The sequence below is a fragment of the Oncorhynchus clarkii genome, chromosome 22 (assembly GCF_045791955.1).
Source record: "Oncorhynchus clarkii lewisi isolate Uvic-CL-2024 chromosome 22, UVic_Ocla_1.0, whole genome shotgun sequence".
Classification (NCBI taxonomy): Eukaryota; Metazoa; Chordata; class Actinopteri; order Salmoniformes; family Salmonidae; genus Oncorhynchus; species Oncorhynchus clarkii.
The window spans coordinates 13823931-13848886 of record NC_092168.1 but is presented as its reverse complement, the minus strand read 5'-3'; the positions used below and the strand labels follow the sequence as shown (position 1 = coordinate 13848886).

The 24956-nt window shown below is 39.6% G+C and overlaps 2 protein-coding genes across 3 annotated transcripts in view; one reads left to right on the top strand and one right to left on the bottom strand.

Annotated features, from left to right (window-relative positions):
- LOC139380265 (ly6/PLAUR domain-containing protein 1-like) overlaps nucleotides 1–4927 on the top strand; it is a 43210-nt gene extending 38283 nt beyond the window's left edge. Inside the window, exon 3 of the mRNA XM_071122812.1 lies at nucleotides 2783–4927. Coding sequence (XP_070978913.1) covers nucleotides 2783–3039 — 257 coding nt within the window. The 3' untranslated portion in view covers nucleotides 3040–4927. The remainder of the gene's footprint in view (nucleotides 1–2782) is intronic.
- A 3079-nt stretch (nucleotides 4928–8006) lies between these two features.
- Nucleotides 8007–24956, bottom strand: part of LOC139380249 (G-protein coupled receptor 39-like) — a 32398-nt gene continuing 15448 nt past the window's right edge. For both annotated transcript variants that reach the window (XM_071122787.1, XM_071122786.1), the window contains one exon: nucleotides 8007–12737. In XM_071122787.1, coding sequence (XP_070978888.1) covers nucleotides 12235–12737 — 503 coding nt within the window. In that variant the 3' untranslated portion in view covers nucleotides 8007–12234. The remainder of the gene's footprint in view (nucleotides 12738–24956) is intronic.

Genomic DNA, 24956 nt, shown 5'->3' with positions numbered 1-24956 from the left:
GAAATATGCCGCCACTAAGTCCCACAGAACTTCTCTCTGTGAGTTAAATGCAAAGGTAAGTCAACAAGTTTTTAAAAAAGATGGTTTTAATAAACTGGGTCATCTTTGGTATGGAGTCTGTAGCTGCAGGATACTTTCTATTCAGAAGAATAGATAGCCATCAAATAAGAGCAAAAGGTCTTATGATACGTTTTGACATACTTTTTTGGGAAGTGGAAACAGGTCTGCTATAATGATAGGTAGCTGTAATGATATTCGTATTGGCAAAATAATGCTATGTTGAGACAATAAGGGGATATAGTGAACTGACAGGAATTAAAAACTTTTTTTTTTTAGTAAAATGCTTCTTTAAAGAATGTGTGTACTGGAATAAGAAATATATATTGTTGCCTCTTTCAAGTCAATTTTCCGATGCCTTGTTTACTTGACTGACTTTGCCACCGTTATAGTGCAATTAATATATTGTTTAGTGTTGTGGCTTTGCTGGCATGCATCTAAAACCATTTTTTTTTTAGATTGCCCCACAAAGATTTACATGCTAAAATCGCCACTTTCTAAAAGGAGAACGCTATTGTCTTGCATTTAAGCACAGCGTTCCACCACCTGACAGCTCTGCATGTAACTTACACTGATGTGTTCATCCTGTTAAGATGTGAGTCAGGTTTGATGACCCAGTGTCTTTGTGGTGTCGTAGGATATCCCCTTGTTTTTAGCCCACAAAGCCATAATGTTGTAGGCTATACTTCATCTGTTCAGAATTGAATGTTTGATACTATTGTAAATCCACTTCTATCCCCAACTGGTATCTTTAAATACAGCTGCCAACTGTGAACCATTTCTTTATGACATTGTTTTGCATTTTAGCAGTGGCGATTTTAGCATGTAAATCTTCGTGGGGCAATCTAAAAAATAAAAAAAAGTTTTTAGATGCATGTCAGCAAAGCCAGAACACAACACTAAACAATGTATTAATTGCACTATAACGGTGGCAAACGGCAGTCCCAACACCTTACCACTGTTACACCTGGCTATCAGCGGAGCTTTGTCTGGCAGTGAAATAGTAAAAAAAACATAGCTGTACATTTTTTATTTAACCTTTATTTAACCAGGTAAGCTACTTCTCATGTACAACTGCGACCTGGCCAAGATAAAGCAAAGCAGTGGGACAGAAACAACAACACAGGAACATGGAATAAACAAGCGTACAGTCAATAACACAATAGAAAAAAAAGAAAGTCTATATACAGTAGGTGCAAATGGCATGAGGAGGTATGGCAATAAATAGGCCATAGTAGCAAAGTAATTACAATTTAGCAAACATTTTCTTTTTTTGCTGAGTTTATTCCAAATCAGTCATTGTTGAATTTGCGATTTCCAACTTGTTGTGTAATGTTTATGTCCAATGGCCGATGAGCACCGATACGTTTTATATATTATTTATCTTCATCATTTGTCTTCATATCATAATTTGTCTTCATATGACAAGGATTGAAAAGGATTTGCCAGTAGATTGTCGACTTGATTCATGATGATGCTTGCTAGCTAAGATTTTGGAAGTATAATGTTGAGTCCAGTCCAATCAAAGCTACTGTAGATATAACGTGATTTGAACACAGTGCAATTAGAGAACATTACTAACCCCTATGCTCCGTATTTTCTGCTGGCTGCCCCACCACTACAGAAAGCACTGAGCTAGGCTGAAACACCTGCATTTTGGAGCTGCCTTATTCAAGAAAGCAAATAAGCATGTTTGTATGTGGCTTTTTTAACAAAAATGTTTTTCTTCATTGCTTGCAAACTGATATGTGACACGTATTAATGCCAAAATAACATGCAAAACATGTAAAATATGTATTTATTTTTAGCTAAACAGTTGGGGCTCAAAACAGTGGCGACCCTGAACGACGGGTTGCCCCTGCGTATTAGGCATCTACCGATTACTGCATTTCATGCTTTGCATGTACTGTTAACACTGGTTATTCCCCCATAAGTATCAGTCTGATATGGCAAATTGTCTTTCCTACATTGTATGCCACAGGCCTACATGTACATTGAGGTCTAAAAGATAAGCATTGTCCTCTCACAAAATGATTATACTACAACTGACTATGTGTAGCAAATTAATCCTGACAAAATGTTTTACTAAATCATTCTCAAGAGCCCGATATCATGAACATTGCAACATCATTCTTGATAGCCGCAAGCCACTGGCAGCATCGGGGTAAATCTCTGGAATGTAGAATGCTGAAACATAAGTCATGTTGCGCTTGTTTGTAATTAGCATAGCCAGACACAGAACATAACATGGGCATTTGACAAAATTTAGAGAAATTTTCCCCAAAAATTGCCTAGAGAAGTAATGAGATTATTGTGTTGTAAAAGTGAACAATGCCATCATCCAAGTTTGCGGGCACGTCCCATCTAGGAGTGGTATCTGCATTCGTTACAAATGCCGGACTTTGTGGTTCACTATGAGCAGCCAAATACCTAGGAAGTCGAAACGTCTCGAATCTTGCAATGAAATGATAATGTGTTCGTTCTAGGTTGTGGTTACGATAATTTTTATGTTTATGATAACGTAATAATGTTAATATAGTAATGACTATATGCCGTGGCTGAGCCAGAGTGAAGTTTCCCTTTAAATAGTATTTATTAGTTTTACTAGCTCTGTGTATCCTCAAATTTAAAAAAGTGATGGAGTGCCACTCCCCCGCGCTCTGGCAGCACTACACCCGTGCTGCGCAAACAGCATCTAATGGCTACGTTTCTGTTCTTGTTCCAGGGAAGCACTACCGCAAGTCCTGCGCATCGTCTGGGGCCTGCCTCATCGCCTCCTCTGGCTACCAGCAGTTCTGCACAGGGAAGCTCTACTCAGTGTGCATCAGCTGCTGCAACACTCCCCTCTGTAATGGACCCCGTCAGAAGAAACAGAGTTCCAGAAACAGAGTTCCCTCTGCCGCCTCGTCCCTAAGCCCACTACACAGCCTCTCCATCCTTTTTCTTCCCTTCCTCCTGCGCCCACCCTCCATATTCAGCTGAGAGCCTATGATTGGCTGGTTTGGTCTCATCAAGACTGTGGTTAAAATTTGAGGCTTGATACGGTGTCCATATCGTCAATGGATATATGACGCTGTCCTAACATAGACACTGTATTTAGATGATGTCTTAATAAGGATCATTTGTCCCCATGTGCAGTTGCAAACTGTAGTCTGGCTTTTTTATGGCAGTTTTGAAGCAGTGGCTTCTTCCTTGCTGTCCGGCCTTTCAGGCTATATCAATACAGGACTCGTTTTACTGTGGATATAGATACTTTTGTACCTGTTTCCTCAAGCATCTTCACAAGGTCTTTTGCTGTTGTTCTGGGATTGATTTTCACTTTTCGCACCAAAGTACGTTCATCTCTAGGAGACAGAACACATCTCCTTCCTGAGAGGCATGACTGCTGCGTGGACCCATGGTGTTTATACTTGCGTACTATTGTTTGTACAGATGAACGTGGTACCTTCAGGCATTTGGAAATTGCTCCCAAGGATGAACCAGACTTGTGGAGGTCTACAAAAAAAATTCTGAGGTGTTGGCTGATTTCTTTAGATTTTCCCATGATGTCAAACAAAGAGGCACTGAGTTTGAAGGTAGGCCTTGAAATACATCCACAGGTACACTTCCTATTGACTCAAATGGTGTCAATTAGCCTATCAGAAGCTTCTAAAGCCATGACATAATTTCTGGAATGTTCCAAGCTGTTTAAAGGCACAGTCAACTTAGTGTATGTAAACTTCTGACCCACTGGAATTTTGATTAAGTGAAATAATCTGTTTAAAAAATTGTTGGAAAAATTACTTGTGTCATGCAGAAAGTAGATGTCCTAACCGACTTGCCAAAACTATAGTTTGTTAACAAGAAATTTGTGGAGTGGTTGAAAAACGAGTTTTAATGACTCCAAGCTAAGTGTATGTAAACTTCCGACTTCAACTGTATATTTGAAGATGAGCTGGAAGAGGTATATTTGTACAGCAAGGGCTCTATTCAATCAGTATAGCTGAAGCGCTAAATTTTGCGTGCTACTGTACAAATGTTCATTTCTGATTGAGTCTCTGCGACAGCGGGAACGTTGTCTCTGTGAATCATGCTTTAAAGCTGAACTGGACTACAGACACAAAATGAACAAAAACACAAATAAACCAACAAAGAGTAACTGACCTTTTTTTGTATTACGACATCCATTTTAGGAAGTCGTCAACTCTGTCAGTGGTCAGTTATGGATGCCATGCAAATCAATGGAAAATAATACTTTGGACACAATGTACAATGCAGTCACCAGGTCACGATGAACAGTGTTGAGAACATTTTGTGAATGTGATAATATGAGTTACAGTATGGAGAAGTGTTCATCTCTTGTCAAGGAAACAAATCACTGTAATCAACACTTCCAATACGAACCTTTTTCAATGCTCCAACTTTTAAAATGTACAGTATGAGATGAAATTGGTAAAAATTATCCTTACTGTGCTTTGACTGCATGTAATATGTTAGACTCCTCAAGTCTGTAGAGGCACCACACTTATCAGCTTGTGACAGATTGTTGCAGTCTTTGTTGGAGGATATGCTGTATTCCTCTCCGATTGATTGATTGAATACTGTAATAGAGAAGACAGCTTAGTGGCTCTCCTTGGGTTCAATTTTCATGGTCACCTAGAAGTCATTCTTGACTGTGTTTGACTCACCACATCAATTCTACTTCATAACCGAAGCCAAGAAGCATATTTTGTCACGTTTTTATCAAATCAAATTGTATTTGTCACATGCGCCAAATACAACATGAAATGCTTACTTACAAGCCCTTAACCAATAATGCAATTTTGTAGAAAATAAGAGTTAAGAAAATATTTACTGAATAAACTAAAGTTTAGAAAAAGTTAAAATAAAAGAACAATAACGAGGCTATGTACAGGGGGTACCGGTACTGGGGGGGGGGGGTACAGGTTAGTGGAGGTAATACGGGGGGGGGATCAATGCAAATTGTCCGTGTAGCCTTTTGATTAATTGTTCAGCAGTCTAATGGCTTGGGGGTATTTTGCAGCTATCAATAAAGTGCAGAAATTGTCCAAACTAATGCGTAAAAGCAAATAGTGGCCGCACTCATGCTCACAAAAAGCTGTCTAATATACGCTAATGTAGGCTTCAATATAAAGGAAACTTTAGATGACTTTTAGATTTACACTTTATTCCTTTTATAAATCCATTTGCATTGCATGCCTGCTCCTTTGCACTTTTTATCGATTTGACGCTACTTTCCATGCATTTTCCTAATGTGACCACATGCCGACAGTAGGTTATCATATTAAGGTTCCGTTAGTGAATTATCAATGATTTGGAGGAAAGTAAACCACGTCGTTCTCCCAACATGTCACTTTTTTTTTCTTGTTTTTACTCTTTAGGTACAGTATATACTAAAGTTTATTCTCAAGACAAGATTACAATAATATAAAGACAACGTACACTACTGTTCAAAAGTTTGGGGTCACTTAGAAATGTCCTTGTTTTTGAAAGAAAAGCAATTTTTTTTGTCCATCAAAATAACATCAAATTGATACATTGTTAATTAATGTTGTAAATTACTATTGTAGCTGGAAACAGCAGAATTGTTTAAATGGAATATCTACGTAGGCGTACAGAGGCCCATTATCAGCAACCGGTGAAGAGGCGACTCCTGGATGCTGGCCTTCTAGGCAGAGTTCCTCTGTCCAGCATTCTTTTGTCAATCATAATATTTTATTTTTATTGGCCAGTCTGAGCTATGGCTTTTTCTTTGCAACTCTGCCTAGAAGGCCAGCATCGCAGAGTTGCCTCTTCACTGTTGACGTTGAGACTGGTGTTTTGCTGGTACTATTTAATGAAGCTGCCAGTTGAGGAATTGTGAGTTTCTTAAACTAGACACTCTAGTGTACTTGTCCTCTTGCTCAGTTGTGCACCTGAGGCCTCCCACTCCTCTTTCTATTCTGCTTAGAGCCAGTTTGCTCTGTTCTATGAAGGGAGTAGTACACAGCGCTATACGATAATTTCTCAGAACAAGAATAGACTGAGTTTCAGAAGAAAGTTCTTTGTTTCTGGAATTTTGAGCCTGTAATCGAACTCAAAAATGCTGATGCTCCGGATAATCAACTAGTCTAAAGAAGGCCAGTTTTATTGCTTCTTTAATGAGCACAGCAATTTTCAGCTGTGCTAACATAATTGCAAAATGGTTTTCTAATAATCAATTAGACTTTTAAAATGATAAACTTGGATTAGCTAACACAATGTGCCACAGGAGTGATGGTTGCTGATAATGTAGATATTCCATTAAAAATCTGCAGTTTCCATTTACAATGGTCATTTACAACATTAACAATGTTTACACTGTATTTCTGATCAATTTGATGTCATTTTAATGGACAAAACATGTGCTTTTCTTTCAAAAACAAGGACCTTTCTAAGTGACCCCAAACTTTTGAACAGTAGTGTATGTAAACATACATGGGTAAAGAACAAACCTGTCCAGACCTGTTTGGATAATGCATTGCGTCATTTGGAGATACACTTTGTAGCCTATTCTACTCTGTGCATTAGGTCCTAAGTGTCATTTTTATTTATACTGTGCAGTAATTGTACTTTGTACACACACAAGATACTCAGCTCATCTGTGTGGTGAATTGTTTTATGGATGGGAGAGATACTCTGAATATTTATCACTGCAACCAAATATCAACAGTTAAAGAATAGCACAAAATCAAATCAACCTTTTATTTAAATTGCATTTCAAGTTTGATTTGACTTAGTCCTATTCTTTAACTTAGATTTTTGGTTGAGATGGAGACATGAATTCAATTTATCAATTATACATTTGTAGACAAACTGGAATTAAAGCCAGACTAAGTCGGTGGCACAGATGGTACTATCCAAGCAGAAGATGCAGCTCCTTTAAATTTTGATATTTGGTTAAATTGACATTAAAACACAATTCAATATAACTTATGAAATTCAATAAATAGCCTACTAACTTGTTGACCAATTATTTGTTGAATTAACGTCTCCAATTTAGCCAAAAACAAAGGTTAAAGAATGGGATTAAGCCAGTGGCTCAGATGGTACCATCTAAGCAGTAGATACATCTTCTTTAAATGTTGATAGTTGGTTGTGTTAACCAAACACAATTCAATATTACTTTTGTAATACAGAAAATAGTTTCAAGTTAAGACTAATGTAACATTCAACCTTAAAATGAGTAACACATCCATGGACACATTTTGAGGTCACTCAAAACTATTCATTTCTTCATAAAGCGTGCGTGTTCACGATAGCATGCATAGGTCATCGCAGGTCTGTGGAGATCTTCACAATTGCTGTAATAATCTGTAGAGAATCTCAAAGGACAATGATCACTTGTACTATGTCATTTTAATTTAATCTCAACTGCAATCATGGTTCTGCTATTTGATGACCGCTTTGTTGAATACTCGTTTCTGATTGGCTAGAAGGGCAATCTAGAATGTACATTAAAGCAAGAAAACAGGACAGTTCGAAGAGATATTGGGACATATTGGGACACCTTGCAATCATGACGCAACCAACGACTAAAAAATTTAGCTAGCTAACATAGATTTCGTTTTTGCAGAGACATTGTATCTATTTAGATATATTTAGAACAAACGACTGGGTCACGTCTCAAGCAACCAAAATATGAAAATATCAACGGAATGTTTTTATTTGTATTGGTAAATGTATGCTTATAATATTGTTTTCTTTGGCAACTGTGTTATAAGCGGGACAAACGCAACAGAATAAAATATACTGCTGTTCTGGCTGAAGAAGTTGTGTAGCTGTAGATAGCTAGCAGCAAGCAAGGGATATGAACATTGCCACTGAGCATGGCAATGGAACATAAAGATCGAATGACTGGGTCGCATCTCTAGCAACCAAAGTTATGAATTCGCTTATATAAATAAATAAAGTATTTCTACCAGTAAATGTGTGCTTTCATATTGTTTTATTTGGCAACTGTGGTACAAGCGTGATAAATGCCACCATTCTGTACATTACTTTAGAACTCCGCAAAGGGACGAGGCAGTCATCATCCATTATTTCCAAGGTAATGTAGGCATTTATCCCATAAATAAACAAAACATGACATTGTATTCCCATTTGAACTTTGATGTGCTGAATGGTTGAAAGCACAAAAAATAAATATGAATTTGGCTGTGAACACTGCATACCATGTCACATATGTGCACCACGTCATTGCTCTCTCTCTCTCTCTCTGTTGTGTCCACTGAGCCGTTGGGCCCACCCTGCAACCTCATTGGATAACGCAGGGCAGGCCAACTTGTCACTCAAAATCGAGGTGCTGAAGCCCATTGGCTAGAACTGGAATTGCTAGGGGCTGGCCCACGTATGGGGAAATTTAGGGAGAATGGCGTGGCACAGCTTCAAGAAAACATACTCTTTCAAACTAGGATTTTTGTGGCTAATTGAGATAAAACACTAATTCTGCTCATGGATTAGGCATGCATGTATGAACTACACATTGACACATCTAGCACAACGCAGGAGGTACCGGAGCAAGATTTTAGATTGATATTTGGTATTTATTAGGATCCCCATTAGCCGCTGCAAAAACAGCAGCTACTCTTCCTGGTGTCCACATGAAACATGACATAGTACAGAATATTATTAGTCAAGGACTGAACTACATACATTTAAAACATTTAACACAGCCTACATATTAATACATAATACAGTTCAAATTACAGTACAAATATATAAAATGGTTGAGTCTCTTCACAGTCCCCTTTTTGTGCAGTAAGGTTCTTTTATCTGTTTTTAAAATCTGGTTTTATTGCTAGTTTGAGTTACCTGGGGTGGTAGAAAGTTACATATAGTCATGTCTCTATTTAATACTGTGCGTTTCCCAGCCTCTGTTCTGGACCTGGGGACTGTGAAGAGACCTCTGGTTGTATGTCATGTGTTGTACCAATGAGTGTCCAAACTGTGTGCTAACTGCTTGAACAGAAAATTCGGTACCTTCAACACATCAAAACCTTGCACAGAGACCAATAGTGATGCAGTCAATCGCTTCACAACTTTGAGCAAGTAGAGACTGACATTTTCCCTTCGTGTACATCTAAGTGCGATATGTGCTGCTTTGATCTGAACCAACCTATGTTCTTTTTTTTCTGCACAGTTGGGCAGTAGTCAAGGTGACAAAACTATGGCCTGTAGGACTTGTCTGGTCGACTGAGATGTCAAGAAGGCATCTATCTACGCCCTAGGGTATCATGGACCAACCTCTTTCCATTTTAGCAACAATTGAGTCTATATGTTTTGACCATGATTGCTTGCTATCTAGGGTTACACCAAGCAGTTTAGTCTCTTCAACTTGCTCAATCGCCACATTATGCAATAACAGATCTAAATTAAGTGATTTATGCTTCTAGTTTTGTAGATATTTAACACCAGACGATTGTTAGTTACCCATTCTAAAACTACCTGGAGCTCTATTAAGTTGTTTATTTTACTTTTGCAGCCGACGTGTATACTGTTGAGTCGTCAGCATACATAGACACACAGGCTTTATTCAAGGTCAGTAAAAGCCTCTGTGTTCTATTAGATCGGTAACTCTCAATCCATAAGAAGGCAGAGAAGGCAGAGTGTGCTCTGGGTGTTCGTAAACTCAGTGTTTCACTCTTGGAGTGTTCAGAGCACACACTGGATGCTCTGGCCGAGGAGTAGGGTTGATCTGAGCGTTCTGACCAAACAGCAGTCAAGCACCCAAGCTAACTGGCTAACGTTGGCTAGCTTGATAGCTATTTCCAGACACAAATGAAAGAACAGCACAAGCTGACCATTTTACTCTCCCCTAGCAGAGCTGGTTAGGCAGTTTATATGTTATCCAGAGCATTGGTGACTGTAACTGTGCTGCTGGCAACAATTTAATGACACTTTTTTTTGCCAACGTTTACTGACACCGGCCATATTCAACAGGTGTTGTGCGTTCATAAATTCGTCAGTTATTCTGTGCTCTGGCACACTCAGACAAGACTGCTCTTAGAGTAGATAGCCAGAGTGAATTTACCAGCTACGTCTATCGACAGTTGTCGCAGTGACATCATGAACATTCTATTGAAATAGTTACTGTCATAGTGGAGTCTGTAAAAAAATATTGCTAGCTAGCTAAACAATGAACCATGATCCCAGCATGAATCTGCAGGTAACTAACCAACCAGGTTCAATGATAGCTAGCTATCTAACATTAAGCTATAACTAGCAATGCAAATGGCTCTGAGATAAGAATAATATTACTACACAGATCATATACAAAACGTTAGCTAGCGAGCCAGTCAACTAACGTTATCTAGCTAGCTAACAGTACGCTTTAACTTGAAATGAAACAACCTTCTGACAAAATATGTCATATCTGAAAATGTAGCTAGCTAGACTATCTTACCCGTTTACATGTGTGGATGCTTCTCCCCATCTGTCTCCGATGCCATGGTTGCCCTTAGTTTGAAGATGTAATCCGGAAACAGGTGTTTTATACAACAGCCTTCTATGTGTTCTATTTTCGACTCCCTCTGCATATTTGCAATCAAACGCCAGAATTTTCTCCATCTCCTTAGCTATCATACTCCAATTCCACTGATTTCAAAACTCATGGCTAGCGGGAAGGTTCTTGGCTTTTTCTGAAACTTGTAATTTAACAATTGTATTCGCATTTACAGATGGCATAACAGTTTGTTGTTAAGGCACACAAAAGTTCACATGTTCCAGAAGGCATTTCTGCCAAAAAACGCATTTTGATTTTAAAAAAAAAGGTTTACATTCAAATGGCTCTCCTGTGAAGTAATGACATATGCCTAGTTTTCTGAAATGAATCACAATTTTAATTCAGCGAATCATCAGTAATTTGTGTCAGTGTGCTAAGCACTTGTAACAGGCTAATTGGTCAGCTGTTTGAACCATTAAAGGGTGTTCTGCTCTTCTTGAGTAGATGAGTGACCTTTTCCTCCCTCCATGTCTGAGTCTTCTTGGCTTAAATTGAAGATGTGGCAAACAGGAGTTATTTCGCTACCAACCTCAGCAATTTACCATCCAGGTTGTCGGTACCAGGTGGTTTGTCCTTATTTATAGATAGGAAAAAAATTTCCCCCCTCTTCCTCACCCAAATTGTGGAACTCAAAACTACAGGGTTCATCTTTCATTATTTGGTCCATTATGCATGAATATGAAGGCTTAGCATTTGTTGTTTAGAAAACATAGGCATGACATGCAATCTTTAAAAAAAAAGTTCTTACTGGTAGGTAATATCAAAAGGTTTTGCTATGAACAAACCACCTGCCTCAATGAAGTATGGAGCCGAGTTTGCTATTTTGCCTAGAATTTCATTTTAAGTTCTCCAGAACTTTTTACTATCATTCTTTATATCATTTATCTTTGTTCCATAGTATAGTTTATTCGTCTTTCGGTTTAGTTATGTGATTTCTCAATTTACTGTATGTTTGCCAGTCTGGTGTGTTGTCAAACTTATTTGCTATTCCCTTTGCCTCATCCCGCTCAGCCATACAGTTTTTCATTTAATCATCTAGCCATGGGGATTTATCAGTTCTAACAGTGTTTCTTGATGGGTGCATGCCTATTATTAACCGGAAGAAGTAGTTTCATAAATGCTTCAAGTGCAAATTCAGGATGTTCCTCATTACACTCATCAGACTAACAAATATTTTTCACATCTTCGATGTCATTGCAAAATGATAATTTCTACACAATTTTAGGCCCAGGCTTTGGAACTCTGGTTGGTTGATTGATAACATGAACCCGATTGCAGATGGTTGAAAGCATAGTGATAACACACTGGAAATTCAACTAACTTTTGACTGTCTTTGGAGTGGATGAATAAAGGTTGCAATCTCATTGATCAACGTCTCAACCAAATATTACCCAATTATCCACGTAGAAATTACGTGGTATGCCCAGTGGGCTATTACGCTCAGTCTTGAACTGTGGATAACAAAATTAGGCTGTAATGATGAGAGTATAAAACTATTGACTATAAAAGTGCGCTGTTTTGTCGATTTGTACAGTTTGTGTCATATCGGCAGGTTGGATTAATTTGCATACAGGGAGGGAACCAATCTCAATCAGATAGTGATCGGATCATCTCGTTCGGATTTGAATAATCTTCAAAGCACCGAATGCGTCCCCTTATATTTCAGTCTCATCAGGCTCATTTCCCTTTCGCACCGAAATCGAGAGTGATTCATCGGTTGTGGGAAGGGCCTCCTCAGGGCTGGGAGCTGGAGTGTCCTTTGGAATATGTAAGGTAGTGAACGTAGGCATCTTGAACTCCATGCTCTGAGTCTGAGTAGACCTGCCGCCATGACCATAACGCAGCGACTTTAGCAGGGGCCGCAACGAGCGGGTCGAGTTTTCCTCTGAGCTCCTCAGAGTCCGTTTGTTGACATGCTCAATGGTGAGGCGGCAGCGCAGCACCTGGACAAAGACCTGTTGGAATTGGCTGGAGGAGAGGTTGTACAGGAAGGGGTTGAGCACGGAGCTAAGGTAAAAGAAGGTGTCGGCCACAGGGTGCAGCGCCACATAGCTGCGGAAGTAGGGCATGGTCCAGCTGGACTTGGGCACGGCAGCGGTCATCAGGCGACGCACCTGGTTGGGAAGCCAGCAGACGGTGAGGGAGCCCACTATTAAACCTGAGAAAAGAGGGATGGAGACAGGGAGTGAGAGAGGGGGAAGAAGAGAGAGGGAGAGTAAGTAATTAAGAATAGGGAAGTAGACTAATGAATAATGCTAATAAATGTCAGTGCATGGAGGTCTGTGCTGGTGTACAAAAAACAGCCAGTTAGTTCTTAGAAGATTGCGTTGATATCAAATTACATTTCAATAATTTAGTTGTATTTATATTCATATTGGCATACTACTAAATGGTCCACTGATTATGAATTGAGGGCTTGAAATGCTGTGAAATACCGAAAATAAATTATGAGCTACGTAAATATTTTATTCAGCCCTGTGTCACAGTGAAGTGGAGTTGAGAGTAGAAGAGGTGCATTATAAGTCGGCAGTGAGTAGTCCATTAGAGAGGGTAATTACACATTCTTACTAACTCCTTGATTGTTTTAGTGAATCTCAAGACTACAACAGTACCCATTCTAATGGTAAAAATTATACAACATCTAAAGAAAAAACAAGGAAATGTCTTTTTATCCAATTTATGTTTTCATTTATGGGGGTGTTATTTAAAGTGTAACAATTATTTTAAAAGAAAACCCCAGAATAAAGGTAACTGCTGAAAAACATTGTTTGAACATTATCCTTGCCAAAATAAATAAAATGGGGTTTTAATAAGAATGAAAAAAAAAAACATTAATTGAGTGTATAAGTTCTCTGTGATGATGAGGTTCAGGTTCTAGAAACATTCCTCCCTGGCTAATGTTGTATGTACTCTTTGGGGAAAACACTGATGAATAGGTTATACTCGGCATGAAAAAGTGGTAGAATAACTCCCGCACACACAGTTACCTATCTTCGTAATTGATTTGTTAGTGTTTAAATTAAATAAGTATTAAACATACTGTAGTCTAACTATTTTTAGGTGTTACAATACATGTTTAACACTGTTTAACTAACACTTTTTAAGTGTTGAAATCATTTAAACTGTTTAGTTTGCTTACCAACATGTACATGAAGTTGTTGATTCTAGACATACATATCTGCACTGTTCTTATTTCCAGTACATACTATGCTGCTTATTTAAAAATTCACATGCAAATTGGTCAAATCTCACTGCATATGGGTCCCTTTGGCTTATACATATTTTTTTCTTGTGCAGACTTGAATGCAGGTTGATCTTACAGAATTCTTCCAAAGTGTGAATGCACCATGAGGCAAAGTCATACAGTAGCAAGTGTCAGGAATGGGTCTCAGAAAACTCAAGACAGAGAAACTTTAAATGTGAAATGTACAGTATTCTATTTATGACTGGAAAGTAGGCTTAGTGCATCAGCCTGTTATGTCATGTGTATGCTATAGCAGGTGCATAAACCATGAAGCATGGTCTCAGCACATATTTATCATATGCTTTAAGCCTCATGCTAAAGTAGACTAAGCTGACAGTAAAGTATGTGGAGATTAAACTCCAACCCTTGGTGGTAGTGAGATTGGACTCTTATAGCTAAGCTATTCTATTACCTACAAACATGCCGGAATTGTGTTGAAGATACAATATCCACACTCAACCATATTTCTAATGCTAAATGAATAATGCTTAGTTCCACATCAACAAATGCCTCCTGAAGAGACACATTCCTGAGAGCAATGATCCACTGCATCACAAACTCAAATGTAACAGGTCGATGGGCTTCAATTTCCCAACTGAAATCAAGTTAAGGAAATAGAAATTGGCTAGTCAAGTTACATCGGAGGAAAAAAATAATAATATTTTATTAATTTCTCAAACATGTCTCAAGACAATACATGCCTAACGGGGTAAACAGAAAACTCATAGAGATACTATAAGTCAAATGGAAACTTCTCACAGAATATTTAGCAATGTCATGACTGTCCTGATCAGGTCAGGTTACAGGAGACCACAACCCTACAGATTATCTCTCAACCCCAACAGAGGAGGCGAGATCTAGGGTTCTGAAGATGTGGGGGTTTTATGACCCATCACAGCCATGGTAATCTTAGGCCACAGACAACATTCCTGTGTCCTCTCACTATGGAGAACCAACCTCAGAACATTAAACATGCAATAAAGGGACTTTGGAACAATGGTTTCCGTCAGCCACAATGGTGGTCGTGATGATAGATGGAATATGACAATGTATGTCATTTTTGTTTTGTTATTAAAGGTTAATAGATGACTTTATTGCAAAAACATTGTAACTGTAAGAGTTTTCCTAGGATATGCTTGATGTTTATACATTGTACGTTGTGTGTAAAATGTCCAAATCAAAGTGAATGTTTTGGTAAAGATGAAATGTGAAGTTAGTTGTCTAAAATTGGATTTGAGTAAAATCTAGACCTTGCCTCTTAACTTGGTACACCCAGAGAATTGCCCTAAAGGCGGTTACGCCCACTTCTGACCCGAGGGTATAAGACTGCAGCCGAGGTCTAAAAACTCAATGAACCCAAAACTCAACCCAAGATTGAAGAAAAAGAAATATTTTTCTACCCATGCTACTGATGAGTAGCTGTGTCTAAGCGAGTGAATTCAAGCCAGACCACCTAACCTTCACTATCCATCGAATCGTGGTATCTACACTGTTTCATTCCTATGCTGTGAGCCCTGAGCTACAGAGCTGTCTGTCTTCAGAAGAGCCCTCCCGGAGCAAGGGTGAGGAATCAGACCAAAAGAACACTGACATTGTGAGGACGACCAGAGAGTTGCGTCGGAGAAGTGCGTCATTGAGAAGCCTAAACGGCCCACGCGGAGCTTCCCATCTGAGACCTCCCACACGTAATTACATCATTATATTCTGACCCATAAGAGCGGCAGTTTGGGGCAAGGTTAGGGCTAAAATAAGCATAGCTGACAAATGCACCCAAATGTATATTTCTCTCGTGTACTTTCTCTTTTTCTCTCTCTTTTATATCCCCATTTTGGGTAACACGCGCCATAGTGTGTCTGCCCGTTATACTAAGTTCTAATCAATAGCCTAGAATGTGTTTTTGTATATATGTGATCATCATTTTAGCTTTCTAGTAAATAAATACTCAACTAAGATTGGTGTGGTACGAACTCATTGGTGAGACCCGGGTCCGTGCAGATTCCCGGATTATGCAACGTTCAGAATGAGACTGTAGAGGAAACTGATTAATTAGCGACTGTTGTAAAATCGATATTCTGATTTTCTTTGAGTTAATTTGGGAAATAGAAACTCAATAAAACTAATTTTCCCATGGTGCCCCATGTTAATGAGTTAATAATTGCTTGATTCAGTTAATCACGCAATTAGAAACCTTTAATCATTCGATGAGCAACAGTCGTCACATTAACTAATACAACGCCACGACAGCGGGAACATATGAATATCAAAACTTTCAAAGCAGGATTTGCTTATTTCATCAAAAAGACTCCAATGGTGTTAGAAACTTTTTTACATTTTGAATCTAATATACACATTATTAATGAATGGATATGAATGCTGTTATGAGTCCTAATGTAAGACAGTTTTGTCAAAATGTGTCAAGTTTTTCAGTGTGTACGGCTGTGCATTAATATTTAAGAGATATCTTGACATTATTATAACAAACATTATGTTACATTATATCCAAGGGTTTTGTGGTAATTTGACGATCAATAATAGATCTGGCTATTTGTTTTCCACAGACCAAGTTGTTCTTGTGGAAGTTGGCCTTTACTTCAAAATTTTAAATTAGCTTTATAATCCCGAGAGGTGTTTTTCATTCCTCTCATTCAACTGTCATGTGGTTTGAGCCATATAATTTTTACAGACAAGTAATGAAATTAGAGAACAATGCCTGAACTGGAACGAGTCTAATCTGCTCATAAAAGCCACTACTTGACTTATACCTAACAGCAAGGTCCTGAGCTAGTCAACACACAACATGCAGACAGCTACCAAATGCCATCAGTGGCCACCCTTCCAACAATGCAGCAAAAGGACAAATGGGGCTGGAATTAAAGCACTGTATACACTGCTCCTGTGCTTTATTCCTACACATACACGCATTACTCATCATACATATGGGACTTGGCATAAGACCCAGTGAAACTGCTGGAGGTGGGTTTTGGGACATGGAAATTCACCACTCTGTGGTACATGTTTGATGGAACATAATTATTAATTTATTTGATTGTGGAGACATCTATGAAGTCTGAAAATGATTTAACCCCCTTTGTGTGGAATATTTGTTTTTGTTAGTTCTGCACAGGCTATGAAATACCAAGGCCGCCTATTCAGAACAACATGGCTCTGCCAGTGCCAGGTCCAGGTGTTGGCACACTATTGTCAGACAGAGCCCCTTGGATGTCAACACTGGTTCTCCCTGACAGGTTTACCATTCTTGTAGAATCTATTAAGTCTATCCTTCGCGTGACCTTTTAACTAATACCATGTCCAAATGTTGAGCAGAGAACCATGAAGACAATTCCCGACAGCTATTTGCTCCAAATTCCTGGGGAGGAGATCGATTCGAGTTTGGTTCTTCCTATCCCAAGGCTTCCTCATTCTAGAGTGGCCAGTCACCTGGAAAATTGGCATTGGGCCAGCATGGATTGGTGCAGTAAAACCATAATATAATTAAACTGTAAAACATTAAAATGATATAGCTTCCATAATGGTAGTTGTCAATGACTGTTGATTGATGTTTTATTTTTATGTATTTTTGTGTTGTGGGTCTTTGGTTGAATACAGTGTCTAGTATCTGTCTTATGCCATAACAATATAACACATAATGCCAAAAACACACACACATACACCTCAAAACATTTGTAGTAAGATTTGGTTGTCAAGGCACACAAAAGGTACACACATGGCGCACATCTACACACACATACACACGCAGGAACGCACACACACACACACACACACACACACACACACACACACACACACACACACACACACACACACACACACACACACACACACACACACACACACACTGTACACCACCACCATTCACCATTATCGCCCTTTAAAAGCGAGTACTTGGCGAAACACACACTCATATTCTGGCTCAGGGTCTGTTTTTTCTTTGGCTATCCTGCTGGGCGCTCCTGCTGCCTCACACTGCATATGAAAGAACAGTTTGGCAGCCTGGTCCCCTGACACACACACAGGCATGCACAGGGTTGGGGAGAAACGGATTACATGTAAGTAACTGATTTGCTAAAATATTGTTATCCAATTACAGACACTTTTTAAAAACTAAATGATTACTTCTAGGATTACTTATAAATTCAGAAGATTTTTTTTCTCTCAATGACATTCAAATCAGCATAAAAAAGGTGCAAGTTTAAGTTTGTTCCACCAGTGTGGTTTATATATACACTAGATGACTGTTAGGGAGGTGCTGTGTTGAAGCCACAATGCCTCCATCTCAGCAAACCCATAACAGTGTAAAAAAATATTTTGGAAGCTATAGAAATGCATTTATTGATGTCTACATTTGTTTTAGCCAAGCGCAACATTCAGCGTGTAACTTAGCTAGAAAGTTGTGTTGGCATCGAGTAATTGTTCTGGCCCCCTCCCAGTAAGAGGGAGTGGTGAGCTCTACAGCAGCTCAATCGCTGATTGAAAACTGATTTTCTGTCCCTCCCAAAAGAGAGAATTTGTAGATAACTGGCCTGAGGAGTGACAGACTCAATCGAAGCTGGAGGGGTGTTCTCATCTTATCTATCAACATATATATGGGTCTAACTCCTATATGGGTCTAGCTCAACAATGATATAGGGTGCAGGCCAGGCAGCAGGCAGTTTAGTGGAGCCTGCCACTAGCACAGTCAATGTAGTCAGCTCAGCTTTCCCCGTGCCTAAGCCTCGATCTAGGTCGGCAAAACTAAACATGGCGGTGTTCGACCTTAAGAATCACACTGGAATAAAGACCTCATTTTTTAAAGAGATTGTGACAATATCTCACGTCTCAAAATAGGACTACTTAATGTTTTGATCCCTCACTTTAACGCAGTCAGTCAATGAATTAATCACTGATGAGATTGGCCTGACTTGGTTCAAGCCTGATTTATTTACTGTGTTAATTGAGGCCTCCCCTCCTGGTTACACTAGTGACCATATCCCACAAAGGCGGAAGTATAACATTTACGACAGTAATTTTTTTTATGGACGGTTTTCGTCTTTTGAGCTTCTAGTCATAAAATCTATGCAGCCGACTCAATTACTTTGTATATCTACTGTTCAAAGGCCTCTACAGCGTTCCTCACTTCTTCATGGACCTTGTAGTCATTTTGGTGACTTCAATATTCACATGGAAAGTCCACAGACCAACTCCAAAAGTTTTGGAGCCATCATCAATTCAGTGGGTTTTGTCCATCATCTACTATAGTTTTGTCCTGTGGAATAAATATTGTGTATTTAAATGTTTTTCTCATAATCCTGGACTATCGGATCTAAAATAAAAAATAATCCAACCAAGAATTGTCAAAAGCTGGGACAACCCAATTCTTGACAACCTAAAGATTCCAAGATACCCTCTTAGACTCCCTCCACCTACCCAAGGACGTCCACATACAAAAATCAGTTAACCACCTAACCTCTAAAAACAAAAACATATGTCACAAGAGATTAGCTCCCTGGTATATAGAAAATAACTGAGCGCTGAGGCAAGCTTCCAGAAAATACAAAAAAAAATTGAAAAATTATCTGTAGCCAGCTAAAAAATAGAAAAACTAGCTGTAACGTCTGCTTCCAACTCACACTCTCAAACACGTAGATCCCCTGAATGCAGCTCGCTTTCCAGCCCACTTTCTAACTCACACTCTCAAATACATAGATCTCCTGAATGCAGCTCACTCTCCAGATCCCAATCAACTGAATTCTGATCACCTGTTCACACACCTGTATGTCATTATCACACACAGTTCTTTGCACCCCATCATTGTGAGGTATTGTTTGTTTTGTGACACACTTCTAGTTAAGAGCGCTGATTTCCCCATAATATAATCTTCCTGTGTATGATAGTTTTTGCCTCCTCACTAATGACGCCTTTTGCCTATTCCCTGCCTGTACCTTAGCCTATCGGATTTCCTGTTATCAACATATTGCCTAATCTCCCGGATGACGTTACTAGCCTTTCCCTGCCTGTACTGTGGCTTTGTTGTGTATGACCTTCTGCCTGCCCCTGGACCCAGCTACCTGCCCCCTGTGGTCCTATACAATATACACCTGCTGCGCCCTGTGCTTGAAACCAGCTCTCTGTCTCCCGTCGTGTTCATTACACTAGCTTGATAAGACAGTACCGTGCAATATCAACGAGCCCTCACTGCTGCTCGATCAGTCTACTTTTTCAACTTAATAAAACATAACAAAATCAATAAAACATTTATTTTTGATACTGTCGCAAAGCTAACTAAAAAGCTGCATCCCCCAAGATAGGATGTCCTTCACTTCAGCAGTGATGAATTCATTAATTTCTTTGACGAAAAGATCATGATTATTAGAAAGTTATGGACTGCATAGGAATCCAAAACTTAGTTGTCCTGAGTCTACACAGAACTGCCAGGATCTAGAATCAATGGAGACACTCAAGTTTTTAAACCCTGTATCTCTCGACACATTCATGAAAATAGTCATGGCCTCTAAACCTTCCAGCTGCCTACTGGACCCTATTCCAACTAAACTACTGAAAGAGCTACTTCCTGTACCCTCCTATGTTGACGATAATAAACGGCTCCCTATCCTCCATATGTGTACTAAATTTGGCAGTAATAAAGCCTCTACTGAAAAAGCCAAACATTGATGTATTAAAAACCCCTAGCGCAGCAACTTACTGCCTTCCTGAAGACAAATCATGTATATGAAATGCTCCAGTCTGGTTTTAGACCCCATCATAATACTGAAACTGCTCTCACGACGGTGATAAATTACTTTTTAATGGCTTCAGACCAAGGCTCTGCACCTGTGCTCGTAATCCTAGACCTTAGTGCCGCTTTTGACACCATCGATCACTTTATTATTTTGGAGAGATTGAGAACCCTAATTGGTCTACGCGGACAAGTTCTTGCCTGGTTTTGATCTTATCTGTCAGAAAGATATCAGTTTGTCTCTGTGGATGGTTTGTCCTCTGACAAATCAATTGTAAGTTTCGTTGTTCCTCAAGGTTCCGTTTGAATTAAGACCACTATTGTTTTCTCTATATATTATGCCTCTTGGTGATGTCATTCGGAAACACATTGTCAATTTCCACTGCTATGCGGACAACACACAGCTGTATATTTTGATGAGATATGGTGAAGCCCCAAAATTGACTACCCTGGAAGCCTGTGTTCAAACATAAGGAAGTGGATGGCGACTAATGTTTTGCTTTTAAACTCGGACAAAACAGATATGCTAGAACTGTTCCTACTGGGTGGCTTCAAAGCCTCTCAATTGCCAATACATTGGATCAACAATCCAGGGTTTATTTACATCATCGGTCTGACCACAAGACAGAGACAACTATGGTGACACACCGAATGCGTTTGATGAATTGAGGGAAAAGAGCAGGAGTAAATCTAAGCTATGTCTTCCAATGGTGCGACTGCTGTCGGCATCCAAAGATTATCCAACTTGAATAAACGCTTGCAGGTAAGGATGACAGCAGTGTTGTAGCCTATCTGGGATACAGATATAAATTATTATTGATATCTACATAGCGCATTGACGTGAATTACACTGCTGCTCTCTCATTCAGGGCTCTATTGAATTCGCAACGCGGAAGTTCAGCTTTACAGCGTGATTGAAATTTAAAGGCAACTGTTCTATTTTAGCGGAGACTGCATTCATGGTAAACACTGCATATGTCGGGCTCAATCGAAAATTACCTTTATATTTCCGTTGTTTAATCTGTAACGCTGAAGATGAAGACAGCTGAAGACAGATTGAATAGAGCCCTTAGCTATTTGCGCCTTACTAATTGTGGTTGTTGTGGATGGCTGTTCACAAATGTACACTGAGTATACAAAACAATAAGAACACCTGCTCTTTCCATGACAGACTGACCAGGTGAATCCAGATGAAAGCTATGATCCCTTATTGATGTCACTTGTTAAATCCACTTCAATCAGTGTAGATGAAGGGGAGCAGACAGGCTAAAGAAGGATTTTTAAGCCTTGAGACAATTGAGACACGGATTGTGTATGTGTACAATTCAGAGGGTGAATGGGCCAGACAAACATTTAAGTGCCTTTGAATGGCGTATGGTAGTAGGTGCGGGGAATGATAACTCTGCTGGGTTTTTCATGCTCAACAGTTTCCTGTGTGTATCAAGAATGGTCCACCACCCAAAGGACATACAACCAACTTGACACAACTGTGAGAAGCATTGGAGTCAAACTGGGCCAGCATCCCTGTGAAACGCTTTCGACACCTTGTGGATTCCATGCCCAGGCGATTTGAGGCTGTTATTAGGGCAAAAGGGGGGAAGGGGTGCAACTCAATATTATAAAGGTGTTCCTAATGTTTGGTATGCTCAGTGTACAGTGCATTCGGAAAGTATTCCCTTGACTTTTTCCACATTTTGTTATGTTACAGCCTGATTATAGAATGGATTGAATTGTTTCCCCCCCTCATCAATCTACACAACCAAACCCATATTGACAAAGTAAAAACAGGTTTTAGAAATTTCTGCAAATGTATAAAAATAAAAAAGATAAGAAGATATGAAATCTCACATTTACATAAGTATTCAGACCATTTACTCAGTACTTTGTTGAAGCTCCATTGTCAGCGATTACAGCCTTGAGTCTTCTTGGCACACCTGTATTTGAAGAGTTTCTCCCATTCTTCTCTGTAGATCCTCTCAAGCTCTGTCAGGTTGGATGGAGAGCGTCGCTGCACAGTTATTTTTAAGTCTGTCCAGAGGTTCAAGTGCGTTCAAGCCTGGGCTCTGGCTGGGCCATGCAAGGACATTGAGACTTGTCTCAAAACCACTCCTGCGTTGTCTTGGCTGTGTGCTTAGGGTCCTGTCCTGTTGGAAGGTGAACCTTCAGCCCAGTCTGAGGTTCTGAGCGCTCTGGAGCAGGTTTTCTTCAAGGATCTCTCTGTACTTTGCTCCGTTCATCTTTCCCTCTATTCTGACTAGTCTACCAGTCCCTGCCTCTAAAAAACATCCCCACAGTGTGATGCTGCTTCCATCATGCTTCAGCGTTGAGATGGTGCCAGGTTTCCTCCAGACGTGACGATTGGCATTCAGGCCAAAGAGTTCAATCTTGCTTTCATCAGACCAGAGAATCTTTGAATCTTTGTAATTTAGGTGCCTCTTGGTAAACTCCAAGCGGCCACTCTACCATAAAGGCCTGATTGGTTGAGTGCTGCAGTAATGGTTGTCCTTCTGTAAGGTTCTCCCATCTCCACAGAGGAACTCTGGAGCTCTGTCAGAGTGGCCATCGGGTTCTTGGTCACCTCCCTGACCAAGGCCCTTCTCCCCCGATTGCTCAGTTTGGCCGGGGGTCCAAGATCTAGGAAGAGTCTATTTTTTGATAACCTTCCCCAGATCTGTGCCTCGACATATTCCTGTGTCAGAGCTCTATGGACAATTCCTTTGACCTCATGGCTTGGTTTTTGCTCTGACATGCACTGTCAACTGTGGGACCTTATATAGACAGGTGTGTGCCTTTCCAAATTATGTCCAATCCAATTGAATTTACCACAGGTGAACTCCAATCAAGTTGTAGAAAACATCTCAAGGATGATCAGCGGAAACAGAATGTACCTGAGCTCAATTTTGAGTCTCATAGCAACAGGTCTGAATACTTACGTAAATAAAGTAATTATATTTACATTTTATTTTATACAATTGCAAAAATTTCTAAAAACCTGTTTTTGCTTATGGGGAGTGTAGATTCATGTGGCATTTAAAAAATATATATTTTAGAATATGTCTGTAATGTAACAAAATGTGGAATAAGTCAAGGGGTCTGAATTCTTTCACAAATGCACTGCATATGTGTATTTTCTTTTTTTATGAATGTATTTTTTACCCCTTTTTATCCCCAATTTCGTGGTATCCAATTGGTAGTAGTTACAGTCTTGTCTCATTGCTGCAACTCCCGTACGGACTCGGGAGAGGCGAAGGTCGAGAGGCCATGCATCCCCCGAAACACAACTCAACCAAGCCGCACTGCTTCTTGACACAATGCACATCCAACCCGGAAGCCAGCCACATCAATGTGTCGGAGGAAACACCGTACACCTGGCAACCTGGTCAGCGTGCACTACGCCCGGCCCGCCACAGGAGTTGCTAGTGCGCGATGAGACAAGGATATCCCTGCCGGCCAAACCCTCCCTAACCCGGACGATGCTGGGCCAATTGTGCGCCGCCCCATGGGACTCCCGGTCGCGGCCGGCTGCGACAGAGCCTTGGCTCGAACCCAGAATCTCTGGTGGCACAGCTAGCACTGCGATGCAGTGCCTTAGACCACTGTGCTGCCCAGGAGGTCATATATGTGTATTTTAACCCAATAATGGTTGAAGTGAAGAAGTTGAAGATGCCTGTCAGTCATTGTTTTTGAGACCATTGGACAGCCAGTGAAAAATGTGCTCTTGCAACAGCTGCATAGTGCGGATCCCAGGCTATCGAATAAAGGTTTGAGGGATTTCCTCGCTTCTAAACTTCTCAGTGGTATTGTGATCCACATACTGTCAAAAATAACCTCGAGTGGGGCTTTTATTGCTCAATCTAATTCGTGCTGAACATACTTAAAACTTGTGCTGTTTTGATACACTTAAACAGCTGCAAATGATCAAGTTATCAGTGTTAACAAAAGAACGTAAACAAAATGCCGATAGCAAATGCAGCATATGGCATTAATAAATCTCAATCAGATCTCCATGACAACAAAATCATAAACAACAGAGTAGGGCAGGCCAATAAGTTCTTTGCTGACTAAATTCACTCCATGGTAGTCAGCGTATAAGTCCTTTGTTTTTGGGTTATGTTCAGATAAAACAATTTGGATAATATATAATTACATATATTCCATATCCTATTCTTGAAGATCAAGGGGTATTCCATGACTTGGAATGATGAAAATCTCACAGACTTAGTTTTTTTATGTATTATGTTTTTTTAATCATATTATTATTTGTAGTACAAGCAATGGGTTAGAAAAAGTAATGCAACATCCATTCAGGGCCAGTTATGAAACTCTAACATTGATTTGTCCTGCAATAGATGTCATTCAATTAGTAATATAGATTTTTGTCTTCTTCTAAAGTGTCTTAA